The sequence below is a fragment of the Vidua macroura genome, chromosome 1 (assembly GCF_024509145.1).
Source record: "Vidua macroura isolate BioBank_ID:100142 chromosome 1, ASM2450914v1, whole genome shotgun sequence".
NCBI classification, from domain to species: domain Eukaryota; kingdom Metazoa; phylum Chordata; class Aves; order Passeriformes; family Viduidae; genus Vidua; species Vidua macroura.
Window position 1 is genome coordinate 89,040,944 of NC_071571.1, and position 15,373 is coordinate 89,056,316.

At 35.5% G+C, this 15,373-nt stretch overlaps 1 protein-coding gene across 2 annotated transcripts in view; it reads right to left on the minus strand.

Annotated features, from left to right (window-relative positions):
* PTPN3 (protein tyrosine phosphatase non-receptor type 3) overlaps nucleotides 1-15,373 on the minus strand; it is an 89,602-nt gene that overhangs the window by 41,115 nt on the left and 33,114 nt on the right. For both annotated transcript variants that reach the window (XM_053992793.1, XM_053992784.1), the window contains exons 10-12: nucleotides 10,261-10,324; nucleotides 4,980-5,152; nucleotides 52-186 (exon numbers count right to left, since the gene is read on the minus strand). In XM_053992793.1, the coding sequence (XP_053848768.1) occupies nucleotides 52-186; nucleotides 4,980-5,152; nucleotides 10,261-10,324 (372 nt within the window). The remainder of the gene's footprint in view (nucleotides 1-51; nucleotides 187-4,979; nucleotides 5,153-10,260; nucleotides 10,325-15,373) is intronic.

Genomic DNA, 15,373 nt, shown 5'->3' on the forward strand with positions numbered 1-15,373 from the left:
TAGAAACGGTAAGAGGCTAGAAGGCATGGAAAAGGCTGAAAATGGATTTACCAATTGGGGGTAACAGGAGGCGATCGAGAAGGAAGGCTTTTGGTCTCTAGGTGCTCAACTGATAAGGATCGTCTCATAGATGGGTTCCAAACCATCCCACCTATCACTTTTCTGCAGTACTGGTTGTTTACAGACCTGAAAAGATATAAAACAGCTATATGTGAGTTATTTTGCATAGAAAACTTAAATGAAATAAAATATGCTTATGAAAGTCAACTTCATAATTTAAAGTGTCCCCCTGTGCTTACCCCTCCTTACTTATGCATTTACATTCTCACAGAGACATTTGCTGTCCCTCATTAGTGACAATAAAAGTGATTCCCTGCTAGTTAATCCCTGCTACATTGCTCATCACAAGCCTGGGTAAAAATAACTTTTTCTGAGAATTATTTTTACCCAATTGTGTTTAAGAAGACAGAGGGGAAAACAGGAAATTCAGTATGTCCTACTGAGTGCCTGACAAAACACAGTTCAGATACAGGTAATATGTTCTGAAGCTTCCCTGTTAATATTCACAAAGGGGTAACAAAATTAGGCAAGAGCTTCACTGAGCACAGGACAACTTTACCCATCTACCTGCTGCCTCATCAATTAAGAGCTAAACCAGACAACATTCTATTGTGGAGGGAAGCCACCTCTGAGTGATGTATTCCTTATAGAGATAAACCACTAAAAAAAAATCTGACATGAAAATATCATCTCCAGGTCTGGACTGCTTCTTTTGACAAGAATCTGAGAGGAAGAAGGCTGCAACAGGATAAGAACCACAGCTAGGAAAGCAGTAAAAGTATCTCAGTAGTGAAAATACACAGCATAAAGAAAATCTTTAAGTGGACTGAAACTGAGATAAATTAACTCTTATGCATCATTTTATACAGCATTCCACAAGTCAAGCTGAGAGATAAGCTGCTCACCCTTAATTTTACAGACCTAGGATTTCTCATGGAAGAAACAATTTATTAGTTACAGAGAAAACACCTTTGGCTCATGAAGCCCTGAACTGTACATAATGGACAGCTGGGCTAGCAGGCTATGTAAGGATCTTACTACAGAGCTGAAAAGTCTCAATTTTACATAGTATTAAAAATAAAATTTAAAAAAAAAGAAATAAAAATGTTACTAAAACTCTGAGTATTATGCTAAAATCAAACCTTAAGCATGCTTTGCATTGTACTACTTTTTGCTAATATAAGTAAAAGAAAAAGCAACCCATAATTTTTTTTTCAAATATATACTGAAGTATTTCATATATCCTGCTCATGATTTTAATGGAAATCAATTCCTTCATCTTCTAAATGTACTTTAAAAGCTTCTCCAAGTATAGAAAACATCAAAAACTTAGTATGAAGCATCTACATATTACAATCAGCTACCCATGTATCTTTCCATGCTTACTAATAAACAAAGTCCATCAACTTAGGAGAAGCTTTTGGCTATACTACTGATTTTATTTTTCAAACACTTCTGAATATAATGACAAGGTACCAGCTACTCATCTTCTTCAGAAACAGACATCTTTCAAAGAACCCTTACATAGTTGGAGCAGAGGGAAACACTGGAAAACGATGATGCATTATGAAAAATGCATTGTGAAGAACTCCACATTAATAAGCTTTTTATTTTTACAAGTGGCTGTTGAGGCATTTTCCAACACAGACAACTTGAAGTGCAACATAACTCATGTGATGGAAGCCAGAACCCTAAACCCTAACTCTAATCTTAAACCCCTAATCCTGACCACAAAATCACCTATAGGGTATGTCTCTAGGTATTTCAATTAAGGCACAGAAGATAAAAAAAATCTGAATTCAAATAGCTGCCATTCAAATGTCATATATCAGCATATTTCTCAGCAAACATTCTGGGAGGCAGCCAAAGTGTTTCTGGAATGGGCTGTACTATCTGGAAATGATGCTTCCTTTCTCCTATCTATTACTGAGGCTATCCTTGGAGAAAAATACAGATACATTTTTTAGCTTTTCAACAAGGAATGAGAATGTGTCTAGGAGAGATTATTCAGCATTCAGTCCAGAATTTACTTCTCAGAATCTGGGAGATGTAATTCAGTCTGCTCCTTGAACAAGGCTCACAGGTGGTTTATGCAACTCAGAAGCCTAATTTAAATGGATCCTCTAAGCTAAGAGGATGAAGATGGACACAGGTATGTGCAAATAAGAAATTGTACTCAAGTACTGCAACTATCTGAACTGATGTAATAAATGCTGGAGTATCTGCCTCAAAAAAGTGTAGAAGAACACAGAACAAGAAAGCCACAAATTCCATAGGAAAATCTGTGATACTTAAGATGGTAAAACCTGAATGTGGCACCTTTCAAAGCTGATGGAAGCTGCATGAAAAGAATTCTTGAATGTGAGTCAATCTTAAAATCTCCAGGACTGCACGTTGTGGTCAGTGGAGCTTTTGTGTGCACATTTGGGTTTGTGGTTTGGTTTGTCTGTGTTTGTGTGATTTACACAACATAAAAATATGTTCCCTTTCCTAAGGGAGAATGCAGAATCTCTTTTTTGGTTGTGTAACTTCCACGTGAGTTCAGAGCCATCCTTGAAAAGGAACATGGAAAATCTTACAACATTCCGCAATCATAAACAAGTTGGAAAGTAAAAATTTTCAATATGTAAAATATGACCTCAGAAGAGACTTTTTCACAATTTTTCTTAACTCTTTTGAGAAAATATTTTGCTGAGTTCATAGGAACTACTCAAAGCTTTTCAAAATTACTGTTGCTTCTTATGTAGTTAAGCAGTCTTTCATAGCAATGGTTGCTGAGTTACTTCCTCCTCATGTAGATCCTAAAATTCATGCTTACAGCTGGTATATAAATGTAATAAAACATAATAAAATTATATTTCTACTGCTGGTATAAATAAGGCCAAAGAGGTTATCCTAAGCTGATGGAAGGTATCTCCATAACCTATTCTCCCCCTGCAGATTCCTTAGAAGTCTAAGTAAGCAATTTAGCAGAGACAGTTTCTCAGAGTATTGAAATCCCTTGAAAATAATTATTTCTTAGTAATTCAGATCAACAATGAGAACTGTCCTGTATGCTACAGTCTATTAAGAAATTGTGACAGCAGATTAGTCAAAAATAAAATGCTTGGTAAAAAATGAAATTATACTAAACCGGCCCTTTGGAACTCATACTGTTTTCTTTCTTAACATTACAAAGGCTGTGCAATGCTTGTGTGTATATATCTGTCCTAAAGGAGGATCAGGCTTTTCAATCTCTTTGCAAATTTGAAAGAAATAAAGGACTCCAGGACCTGACAATCCAACAAACTTTGAGTCACCTCAACACCTCAACTACAGGAAAAACAAGATCATATCAGTTCATAAATGAATTAATTCTAAAAATAGGGATTTTTAAAATGTTAGAAAATTAGAATACTGTTTGTGCAACTACTTTTTTTTCTATGTTCTAGAAACCAGATCATCCAGATATGATCTAGTACTAGGTGAAAACATGGAATTATACTCCAGCAGAAAGCATAACATTTTATCAGAATTCCTGCATTGGACAGCCCTTAGGAGTTAATTGCTTCATTTACAAGCAATACCAGTGCACTTGGTAATAATTTCTGCAGAATCAGAGTGTGAAAAGCCAGAAAGCCACCAAAGTCTGAGAAGCCATTTGAAGCATGTTGATATCATTCAGAAGTTAAAGCTTACCCAAACAGAAGACAGAAAATCAGTCTGACAAATTACATGTACAGTTATACTCTTAAGAGAGCATACTACAAAAAACTCACAAAAACACACTATCCATGAATAAAAAGAAAACAATATAATATTTCTCCAAAAATCATGAGAGCAAGCAGGTTTCTAGAGAGTCTACAGATGATCAAAGGGTTAAAGAACCTCCTCAGAGTCTCATATCCAGAGAGGATAATGACACAAGACTTTCTTTTTCTTTCATTACTAATATCAAACATTTTTTGTGTATTTCATTACAGAATGTTTTTGGGGGGTGAGGCAGGTGGATTGGGATGGGATGGATGAGACAATGAAGACACAGGACGTGACACCTTTGTAGCTGCATTGCTGATAAATGTAACAACAGAACAAATCAACATAATGGAAGAAATCACTGTAAGTGATACTTAACAAAAAATGTAAAAGCCCCTAAAGTAAAAGAGCAGAGTAAAACCTCCCACTTCAAAAATCACATAGGATGGCCAAAAATAAAGGCCAACTGCAAAGAAATGGAGAAGAACATTATGTCATGTGACTGGGCAATAAACTGGCAGCTTAACTTTAATGACAATAGAGCCCACTTACTGCACATGGGGAGGAATAATCCCAGCTTCATACAGGAAAATCACAGGCTCTAAAGAATTACTTCTTGGTAACTAGATCTTAGACAACACTAGGAAACTACCAGCTCTGTAACTAGAATAATCCAATGAGACAAAGGATTAGAAGTGCCACAACAGGGGTATCTTGGAATACCTGAATGGGAAAAAGTTTTTCATCTTTATGTCCGTAATAAGTGGTAGGTGTGATGCACTCCAGAAACTGCCCTAACATATTAAACAGAATGTGTATATGACACTAATGGCTAAACATTTCAAAGCAAATCTGTTCTGCAGTTTCTCTTACCAGATCATTAGCTACATGCCATTTTCCCTTTCCAGTGTTTTAATACTTCAGACTGAAGCAACAAGTTGAAAAAATAGCAGCAAAACTTATATCCAAACACCTTTTGAGGCAATTATAAGAAAAGCTGTACTGTAAGGAGATCACATTGCAGAAAGTAAAACCACAACCATATAACTTGTCAAATGGTTCATATATAGGCTGGAACAAAGGTATGGACAGGACGGAACTCTGCCACTCCAACTTGAGCTACTACTAACACAAATCCTCCCATTCCCATCATAGAGCAAAATGTGCTTTCACACAATACTTACTTTGCTGGATTTCTAGAACCCAGAGTCCAATAATGTGATAATATCTTTTTTTCATGAGGTAGTGACTTCTTTGCCTGAAAAAATGTGTGATGCTCTACACAAGATTTCCAAAGATTTTTGCATGCTCTGTAATTTAACATGTTGAAGGCAACAATATGCTCTCTGGATTCATTCTGTAACAGTAGGGAACACCATGTTTCAACATATACAAGTAGATGAAACAGTAAACAAGGTCATAAAAAACCAATAGAATTATTTTAAGCTTAAACATGAAAAATACATTGTGGCAAACAAACAAACAAAAAATCAACATATAATAGATTTTGAGCTGGAGATGGCCAAAATACCTCTGTGACTATTTGAAATTCCAAACTGCAAAATGTGCACTTTACAAGTTCGTGAAATGTTAATGAAATATTTAAGTCTAGAGTGGCAAAGATTTTGTATATATGAGTACCATGTTATACCGATAATTATATTCTCAGGTTTCCGGTCAGATTTTGACCTCTTAAGACAAACAACATTCTTTAAAACATTTCATTAAGGGTGCAATTTCAAAAGAAAAAAAACGCTCATTGTTTGAATTCAAACTCTTAATGTAAGACTTCAATTCAATAGTATTCTTTCAAGTGCCATAGTATGCAAAAAGTATATTTCTTGATAGTCTTTCAGAAGAAACTGAAGATGTTAACAATGATCTTTTCTTGGAGGAAAGAAAATAGTTGTGATGGGACTGGAGCTACTGCTACTGCTGTTGAAATCCACTCCTGCTTGGATGATAATATGAGGCCACAATGAGGTGGTTCAGAAGGCAGCAGAATATAAAACTTGTGTGCAAACTCTTACAAGTAACTTCAGTGCCAAAGTGCCAGTGAAACATGAGTGCCAACACAATTGTGCCACCCCAATGTTTACCCCTAGAGTTTTGTACAAGAGAAAGCTTTGATTAGTTAATCTAGTTATTGATGCAAAGAAAGTGGAGAGTGAAGCACAGAGTAGAAATAAAGGTAGCATGAGACCTGAGTCAATTGCCAGCATAGATCAGCACTTCAGTGGAAAACAAGTTTTCACCACTCATCTTTCCTAGCTCCTCTAAATTATGACTGATTTGGACATCTCAACAAATAATTACACAAGCAACCTTTTGCTTGTTCACAGCAACAATCCTATTGGGAAGTAATTACAAATCATTTTGTCTGGTATAGTCAATCTGGTTTCCTTGTGTTCTTTTTAGTTCTAGGCAGCATTTTACAAATGACACGTATCTGAGACCAATCCTGCATTTTGCAAATCACTTCATGTCTAGTCCAGAGAATCTGTGGCTTCAGACATGCTTTTAAGACAAACAGTGAGACTCTCAAGAGAAAAAAATATTTCCTCTTGATTTTACATAAGCACTGAAAAACATTTAACTGATTACAGTCTTTAAGGAACGTTTTCCCTATATCTATTGAAGTATTTTAAAAGTAATTTCTTTTCAAGATGTAAGTTTGTTATTTGAGTCTCTTGTATACTGGAACCAATTTGTCAGTTCACCACAATTTCTTCTAAGTAGTCACGTAAAATAAAGAAGGAAAGCATAGCAAATCTTAACTCAGAATTTCTTGAAATACATAAAGCATACATCACAAAGGTTTAATGACAAATGCTATTGCTGACATACTCCCTGTTGGTTGAATACCACTTGAAGGGTTTTACTACTCCAGCAGACAAAAGCAAGTTTAAGATATTTTTGTTGGCCTGAAGCATTGGCTTTTCAATTGCCACAAAAATACTTTATCCAAACATCTCAATTATACTGAAAAGCTATAGTATAAAGATAAGGAACTAAGTTCATCTAATAATCTGTTTTTAAATTTAGGTTTGATAGCAATTAATTTTGCTTGTTACAAGTGTGCTTTTCTGTTGTCACAGAACCTTCTTAGCAGCCTTTAAGTGGGCTGAAAGCTTTAATATGGATTTAAGCTAGGAAAAATATTTTCAGAAGTTTCATAAAAATTTATTCAATTTTTAGACTAACATAACCTTTTGTTAATAACAATCTGCCTTACTAACAGGCCACCTTACAAGTTATGCTGTTAAATCTGTGTACTTTTTTAAATGTGAGGAGAGATCTAGTGGGATCCATGGATCTAATGACCATCATACTTCTCAACTCAAGTTCTAAAAGAATGGCATTTTAATGATTATCAAGAAATAAGGATTAGAGAAATTTGAGGCCATTAAGGTAAAGGGAACAATTCCACATAACTAAAGTGTTTTGCTAGTTCAGCATATGAAAGAATTTCTGCATCAGTCGTATGCCTACTCCATTAACAGAAAATCCGAAAATATCGACAGCATAGAAAGTGAAGATGTATTTTAGTATGCAGCAAATTAAGTTGTTTTTAAGCATTAGATAAGCACATTGAAAATAAAATTTCATTTCTGAAAGGTACAAAATGTAGCCTGTAAACAGCATAGTTCCTATTCCTACCTTAAATCCTGCACCCTTCATTAAGCCTATATGTCATGAGCTATTATCAAACATTCACTGATTCCTCAGTCTTGCTCCCCAGTCCTTATTTGGCTCTTCAGTAGAAAAAGAAATACTGCATACTCCTAATCAAGTAGCTGATCAACAGACCAGAGCAGTGGGAGGGTAAAAGAGAAGGTGAGTGGAAGGTAAGTTGACTTTTCAGAAAAGGCACATAAGGAAAGAAAAATGGAGTCAAATAAGGAGAACAAATCAATGAAACATGGAACATCCCAGGAGACTGCAAATTCATTGCCTTTGAGAACTTTCTGTAGATTTTTGTAAAGAATCTACGTATAACATATAAAATATAAAAGAGGTTCTATAGCACTCTCTTTATCTTTAGTCAAACCTTGCCTATGAATATACAGTATCTACTCTGTTTTCCCCACACTCTTCTGTCTTCCTTACTTTCAGATTCATTTACCTATTGGCTTCTGTCTTTGCAAGCAAAAAACTGATCATTTTGAAGACTGACACCAATGCAGTCATCTGCCCTCACCCATGCCTCAAGCATCCCACTATTGTGGTGAAACCCCTAGGACTCCACTCCCCTCTCTCTCACTGCACTGCACCAACAAGCTTTTCCAAGCAATACCACTGGAGCACTGCACACTTGATGCCCTAAATTTCACGCAAAGGGCTGACAAGGATGGATGTATCCACAGATTTAGTGGCACACCTGCTGTGTGCTTTTTCATATGAACTGAGAAGGAGTAAAAAGGTCATGCAGCTGGCCTTACTTTTTTTACCTTTCTGTAGCTCTTTAAGCGTGACACTGTGTGCATTACTGTCATCTCCGTAGGTTACGAAACAAAGAACTATGATCACTTAAAAGAAGGTAAGCTAAAAGAATCAAGAGCCTTGAACTGTCATCATTTATCAAATGTTTAATTGAACAAATTAAGATTGCTGCTCTCTTCAAAAGTGACACAGGCCTCCAGAGACAAAAATTCTACTTTTGACAGCAGTCAAGTCTTTATGTAATGAACACACATATTTTACATTAAGTCCACAGATAGTTCTATATTGACATTTTATTCTTCCATATTACAAAACCTCTGTGAGTACATTCATTTTCAGAGAATCATAGAATGGTTTGGGTTGGAAGGGATTTAAAATCATCAAGTTCCAAGCCCTGTTTTACTAATCATTTTCAGAGAGTTCTGTTACTCAGAACTCATTTATTCTCACAGACACACTTGAAAACTGCTGTCTGAAAGCCTGTACTTATCTGTATATTTGAAAATATTTAGATTTTAAAATTACTATTTATCAGTAAATTTTTAATCCTCAGACTCAGGAGAGAAGTTACTCCTTGCAAGTGTTTACACTCATAAGTGAGTATAATGGTCTACCAACTATTCATTTCTTCATGCAGTGAAATATGTACGAACAGACTGTGACATGCCTGCATATAAACAACATATTTAGAAACTTACAGCTAGGGAAAAAAACCTTAAGATCCCCCTACAGTGTGTAAGGACAGACCCTGTGCATGCTATGTGTGTGTGCAAGCATTAGTGCAGTAACACTATCTCTGGATACTAACTTTTTTAAAACGTGAATCCTGAAAAATAACATGTATATACTTGCACACTCCTCAAATTTCAAAGAGCCCACCAAACTGGGAAAAAAGAAAGACACAAAGAAAAGAAAAAAGAAGAAAACATTTTCCTTTTGGGTAAAAAAAAAAAGCCTCCTTAGAAATCTGTGTTCAGCAGATCTTCAGATCTTCTAATCTACGTGGATCAAGAGGTGGTCTTGTAACGCAGTTCCTAAAAATTTAAGAGCTTGTGTACTACCAGAAAGAGCCTTCATTAACTTTAGGCACAAGTTAACACTTACCTTTTACTAAGTTTTGTCCTCAAATGAATTAAAATATTTATATATCTGCTGATCACCAGTTTCTGAGAAGATTTTTTTTTCTGTCATATTAAATAATCTATGCTCTTTGTAAAAAGATATCTTATTTTTTTCATATTGTGGCAGTACAATAATAATCAGTTATCAAGATTTCCTCTCCCATTAAATATATTTCAATTGCTCTGCAAAGAGCACAAAGCAAACAACAGAAGCCATCTCTTAACAGTTGAAAAATTTTATATTTGTTTTATCAACTATCTTCACATAATTTGCCAATTCCTAAAGCCCTCCATGTTACACACAGCAGGAGGTGGGCTATTCCCCTTTTCAACCTCATGTTCCTCATCTGCAAAGCTCTCCTTTCCTCCAGGAACCTTGCTTTCTTCCTGAGCTCTGAGCCCCATAAGCTGAAGGGACCTCACAAACTCCCCCTAGATGGGACAAGCAGTTGTTTAGTAAATTCACTGCATTGAGGAACTCTACACAGCAAGGAGAGCAACAAGGAAAGGAGCAGCAGATGCTTATGAGAAAGGAGAAATATGCTATGTTAATAGATATTGGAGCAAGGATGGAGATCTGCATTTACCCAAAGTCTCCAAGGGAGAAGAAACCTCCATGGGAAAGATAGAGTCCAACAGACTCAAAGTGGAGGGATTCAGTGTTGGAAAAGAAACAATAAACGGGAAAAAGAGAGCGAATAAGCAGACCAGAATAGCAAGACCAAGTTAACAAAACAGAGTTTCAAAGGCACATTACCCCAACAAAGCTTTTTGATCCTTTGTTTGTAAAATAAATGTTATATTCAATATAAAATGAATGTAACCTTTGTTTGTAGGTTACATTCAATATAAAATATCGAATATCGTCACTGGAGTTAAACAAAATTAGAGGACTACTTACATGTTTTTGCCGTTGTTGTATAAAAAACTTTTTCCTTTTAAAGGAAATTTTTAATATGTTCACCCTAAAAGAAAGAAACAGGCCATGAAATACCAAGCAATGTTTAGAGTAATAAAACAATGAAAAATAATACTGTGTACAGTGAGCCTGAAAGATTATAGCTGTAAAATATTCAATGAATAATATGCAGCCATCTCCCGTGTTGAGTGGCAAATAGATGTCCTCGTTTAATCTTTAAATAGTTCACAGCAGTTCTCTCCCACCAAATCTATTCTTGCAGCAAAAAACTTGATGACATCTTCTACGCTAAGCTGCACAAATGTTAAATGTGTCAACTTTTGTATAACTTTAGAGTCATATGACAACTGTGACTAAAGGAACAAAATTTAAGACCCTAATGACATGACAAGATTGGTCTTACAACAACTGAAACTTTGCAGAGGCATTGCAGAATTGGTTTCATAATGTGAAAGATATCATGTACTTCTGTTAATGACTAAATAAAATCTCTAGATAAAATCATAATTTTAAAAGGATGAAAACTGTAAGAATGAGTGTTAATGTATTTTTCACTTCATTAACACAGATGTGACATTCACATTCTCTGGACAGAGAGACATTTTACTATACATTGCTATGTAATTTATGTGGTAATTTTAGAATTGAACACCTCTTTTTAAATATACACAGTGTAAATACATATTCTCTAGGGTAAAGACTATAACTGGAATCGATGCTCAAGAAATTTTCATTTTAATTATATGGTTATCAGTTTTGCTAAAGTAAACAAACTTCTACCCACCTGCACACCTTCCCACAGCAAAACAAGATTTGTCAAAAATACCTAAATTTTCTCTGCACTAGTTCTACTTCAGTAACTGAAAACCTGCATTTTTGGACAAAGAAATCTTTCATCTATGGTCAGCTGGAATCTTACAGAGGCCTTAAGGAAACCTATTTAGGGTCTGATCAAGTCATATTTGCCTGAAAAAAAAGCCATGAAAGGGTTTTGTAAGTTTACTGCTAAAAATCTCATAATATTTTCATGAACTGATGCTTCGCAGGATGTTAGATATCAGCTATGAACTTTGTTGAAAGTCCTCTCAGTGTGGCACAGTTTTTGCATCACTCATCAAGCGGGATGGCATAAAAACTCATTCCCCACTGTTCATGGGAGAGGCACTTGAGTTATAGAGCAACACCCTTCATGGATACAGGAGAATATATCTGCCAGTTACTAACAAGAATATTAATGGAATTACCTATCCCTCTTCCTGCACAAGAGGTGGAAAACAGCATGTGCCATTTTCAGAAAATGCTTTTCTCCATCCATTACAGAACCACAAAGATACAGATATTTCAACACTATTCTTTAACAAGACAAATTGGCGTGAAAATTAATGGGAAGTTGAAATCATATCCACCTCTCCTGTTAGGGCAACTCTTAAAATACTTGTGCCATTTGACTTGCTACCTCAAACATCAGTGATCTGCATTGCTTATCTAAAAGGTCTTGATTCAGAACTACGTGACAAGTGATATAAATTCTCAGTTGTATTTCCTGAGCTGCAGTTCATTGTATATTAATTCTTTCTTGATTCTAGTGCTACTCTGCCTGAGCTAGTGCCACTCAAGTTTTGTGCTTCTGGTTCTTTCTTACCACATTTCTTGACTTAGACTAAACTTCAACAAACAAGTTTTTGGATTTATTCCTGAGCTGCCGTCATAGTCTGGTCTTACCCCAACACGGAGCCAGCTGAAGTGTGGGACACAGAAAACTAACCTTGCAGACTAAGTTAAAAGCCTTGCAACCAACAACAAAAAGGGAGCCAGCATCCTAAAGTACCAAAACTCCCTCAATTGCTCTTCCATTACCCTTTTTTTTTTTTTTTAAAGAAACCCCAAAACAAACAGAAAACTACCAAAACCCCATCAAAACCAAAACAACCCCCATGATTCAGTGCATGATCATATAATCACTTTGAGCCAAATCAGGGCATTAAATCTCTTTATTTGGACACTCTCCTAAATAGAATACCCTTCTCAATTCCATTCAGCCTTCTTAAAGTACATCTAAACCCATTTAGCTCAGGCATGAAGAACACTTGCTACTCTGACATTTTTATTTAACAATAACTAAAAATCATTTGCAACATTATACCCACAAATTGACGGAATGTTCACATCTAGAAAAATACAGAAAAAAAATCTAACATATTAAGGTGTCAAAGCACTTAGACTTAACAAGTTCTTGAAGATGCCATACCCAAAAACTATATTAATAGAATGCAGTTACTGTTATTATAACTGGTGGTTCAGTGGCCCTTGTCTCTAACCAATAATCTGTTCCGTGACTATGCAGCATTCACAATTCATTAAATTTCATGGTTTACTTAAAAAGCACTCACTAGCTGTAGCATTTTAAGAATAATGGATCTTTTGGGTCCCATCTTCCTATCATTCACAAGCATCAAAATAGATTTGTCACTCTGTGGGCCACAGAATTGCTAATTTTTGATTAAACTGGCAGTCCTGTTCTAGAACCTAGTACTAACAAGCTGGTACTTGTGACTTGAAGCAAAGAAAAAGTTCCTTTACCTGTAAATCCTATACTTTGCCACTGAAAAAAGATTCTGTCCAATTTGCTATGCAAGATACTTGTTTTCCAAGGTTTAACTAGCAATGTATTATGCCAGTTTCAGTTTCTTTGAAGTTTTCAAAGCAGTAAAACTGCAGACACAAAATAGCATTTAATACCTAACTTTAGCTGCTGCTGATATAGAGAGCATTTGTATGTTTTTGCCATTAACATTTTACTTGTAAAATCATTTGGAAATTACCACAGAACAGTTAAGCACCCATGAGAATAACTCTGCAGAGTGCACAAAATGCTGCATTAAATCCAAAGCTATTTTTTAAACCTATCTTGACTTGCATTGTCGCTGACTGATCAGTCAGCTCCTTACGTAGGTTGCTTTGATTGAAAAGCGTCTTCTTGCCAAGGCAGAACTCTCTCACTGCCTCTGTTCCTGAAAACTTTTGGTCCCCTTTGACTACTACCATATGGCATAGTTGTATTGTTGTCATCCACTGCAGAGTATTTTACTTAAAATTTTGGAAAGAGTGCTTTGGTGGTGTTTGCTGCCACCTTGAGTTCCAACTCATTAATGGGGAAGTTTGCAACAGTCCATAGGAAAAACCACTTGATACAAATGGTGTTCCGAAAAGAGCCTAAATAAATACCACTTCAGGCATTACAGAAATATATGCTGCTTTGAGATCTAAAATAAAAGTGAGAATCCATACTACAAATACATCCCAAGCAACTCCGCTCTGGTGGTTTTCACTGTTTGCTTGCTTTAGTGGGATCAGGAAATGGACACCATTCCTGCACAAAGAATTATGATAAACTCATGCAAGATGACAGAAATAAAATATCAAAAAGACAGCCCCTGTGTAGGGAGCTTTTACTTTCAAGATGAAAAGAAATTTTTAGAGAGAGAGAGGGAGAGAGAAAGTGCACAAGTAGGAAAGCTTGGAACAACTGCATGAGCTGTCAGCTGAAAATATTACTGCCTAAGCCTCATATTTTAGAGTGGGAATTATTTGAACTGAAATACCTGTGGGTTTTATTTCCCTCAATTTTTTTTTTTTCTGTAAATAAGACTAGGCTTTTGTGAAAAATGTTTTAGCATCTATGTTTTATTCCTCTGTGTTCTTCAGGAGTAGCACAGGAAGTTGTAGATTCCTCCAGTCTTCTGTGCTATAAACTATCTTTCCCTTCCTTGAAAAAAACCATATAGTCACAGATTTCAAAATGCCATTACTCTGTGATTTTCAGGAACAACTATTATCAATTCATATGCTACTTAGGTCAACTAAGTTGGCAGAACAAGACTGGCAGAAGACATAAAATGTGCCTCCAGCTGGCAGTTTTTAAAACTTGCAGCAGTTCACAGAAGCTGGGAGGCTGATGTATGAAAGAGCAGCACTCAAGGCACATTGATGAAAGATAAGTCTTTTATGCTTCAATGTGCATTAGAAATGGAAAAATACAAGTTTTGACTGTGCTGCTGCATGAGAGCATTATTACTGACATGCATTTATCCAGGATGATTGCAGTATATCCCAGGGAGTTGAAATGCAACCCACAGCAAAGAAAAAAAAAAAATCCAGAGACCGTGTAGTATATTTTTCCCTAGAATTTAAATTGAAACTGATTTTATTATTTTTTTTACAGGAAATAGCTGTTTCGTTGGGTTCATAAATGAAAGGATGGAATGACACTAGTATTTAAAGAATACAGCTAGGGAGCTTTTTTTTTTTGTATAATTAAGGGCCAAAAAGCAAGTACAACCCATTGGAATGCATTTTTCTGTCATGATTAAGAACACTGTACTATCTTACTGAAAAAGTTATCCAGAAAAATTGTTACAAATTCAACAAAGAACTCAGGTATAACGACAAAACTATAGTTTTATCCAGCATAAAAAAACAAGATCATACTTGGTTTAAAAAGGAAAGACTGGAAAAAAATTCTTTCTGATCCAATACAAAAACCCTTAAGGAAATGCCCAACCTCCATATAATTTCTTATTCAGGTTATAATTTTTAGTATGGTATAACTAATAAAGCCCAAAAGCACTTAAAAGAAGTTATAGCTTATGTAATTTCTCATGTCATTCACATTAGAGTTCTTATGCACATTATTTCTTTGCAGAGGTTATTTTCTACAGCACAATCATGCATTCTAATGTTTTATATATCACAGAAGAATGTGAAGGTCTCTCACCTGCTTGTTAATGTTATATACCCATTTGATGAGATTTTAAAATTTCTAAATTATATTATTCTCCTTCCTGTAAATCTGAAACTCCAAAAACCTAATTTTACATTTATACTCCAAGAAGTGAGTATCTTCTTGCTGAATGCCATGTTAAAAAGTCCAGACTGAACTTAATTCAGAGTAGAGTTAGGGGCTGAACTTTAATAGCAATACTGATTGATTTCTTTTGTTTTTAAAGAGACATATTATTGAGCATAACGGCAGAAAATCTCTAAGACCACAGGGTCCTCCTAATAATGTGCTCATACTGGTATGTAAATTAACTTG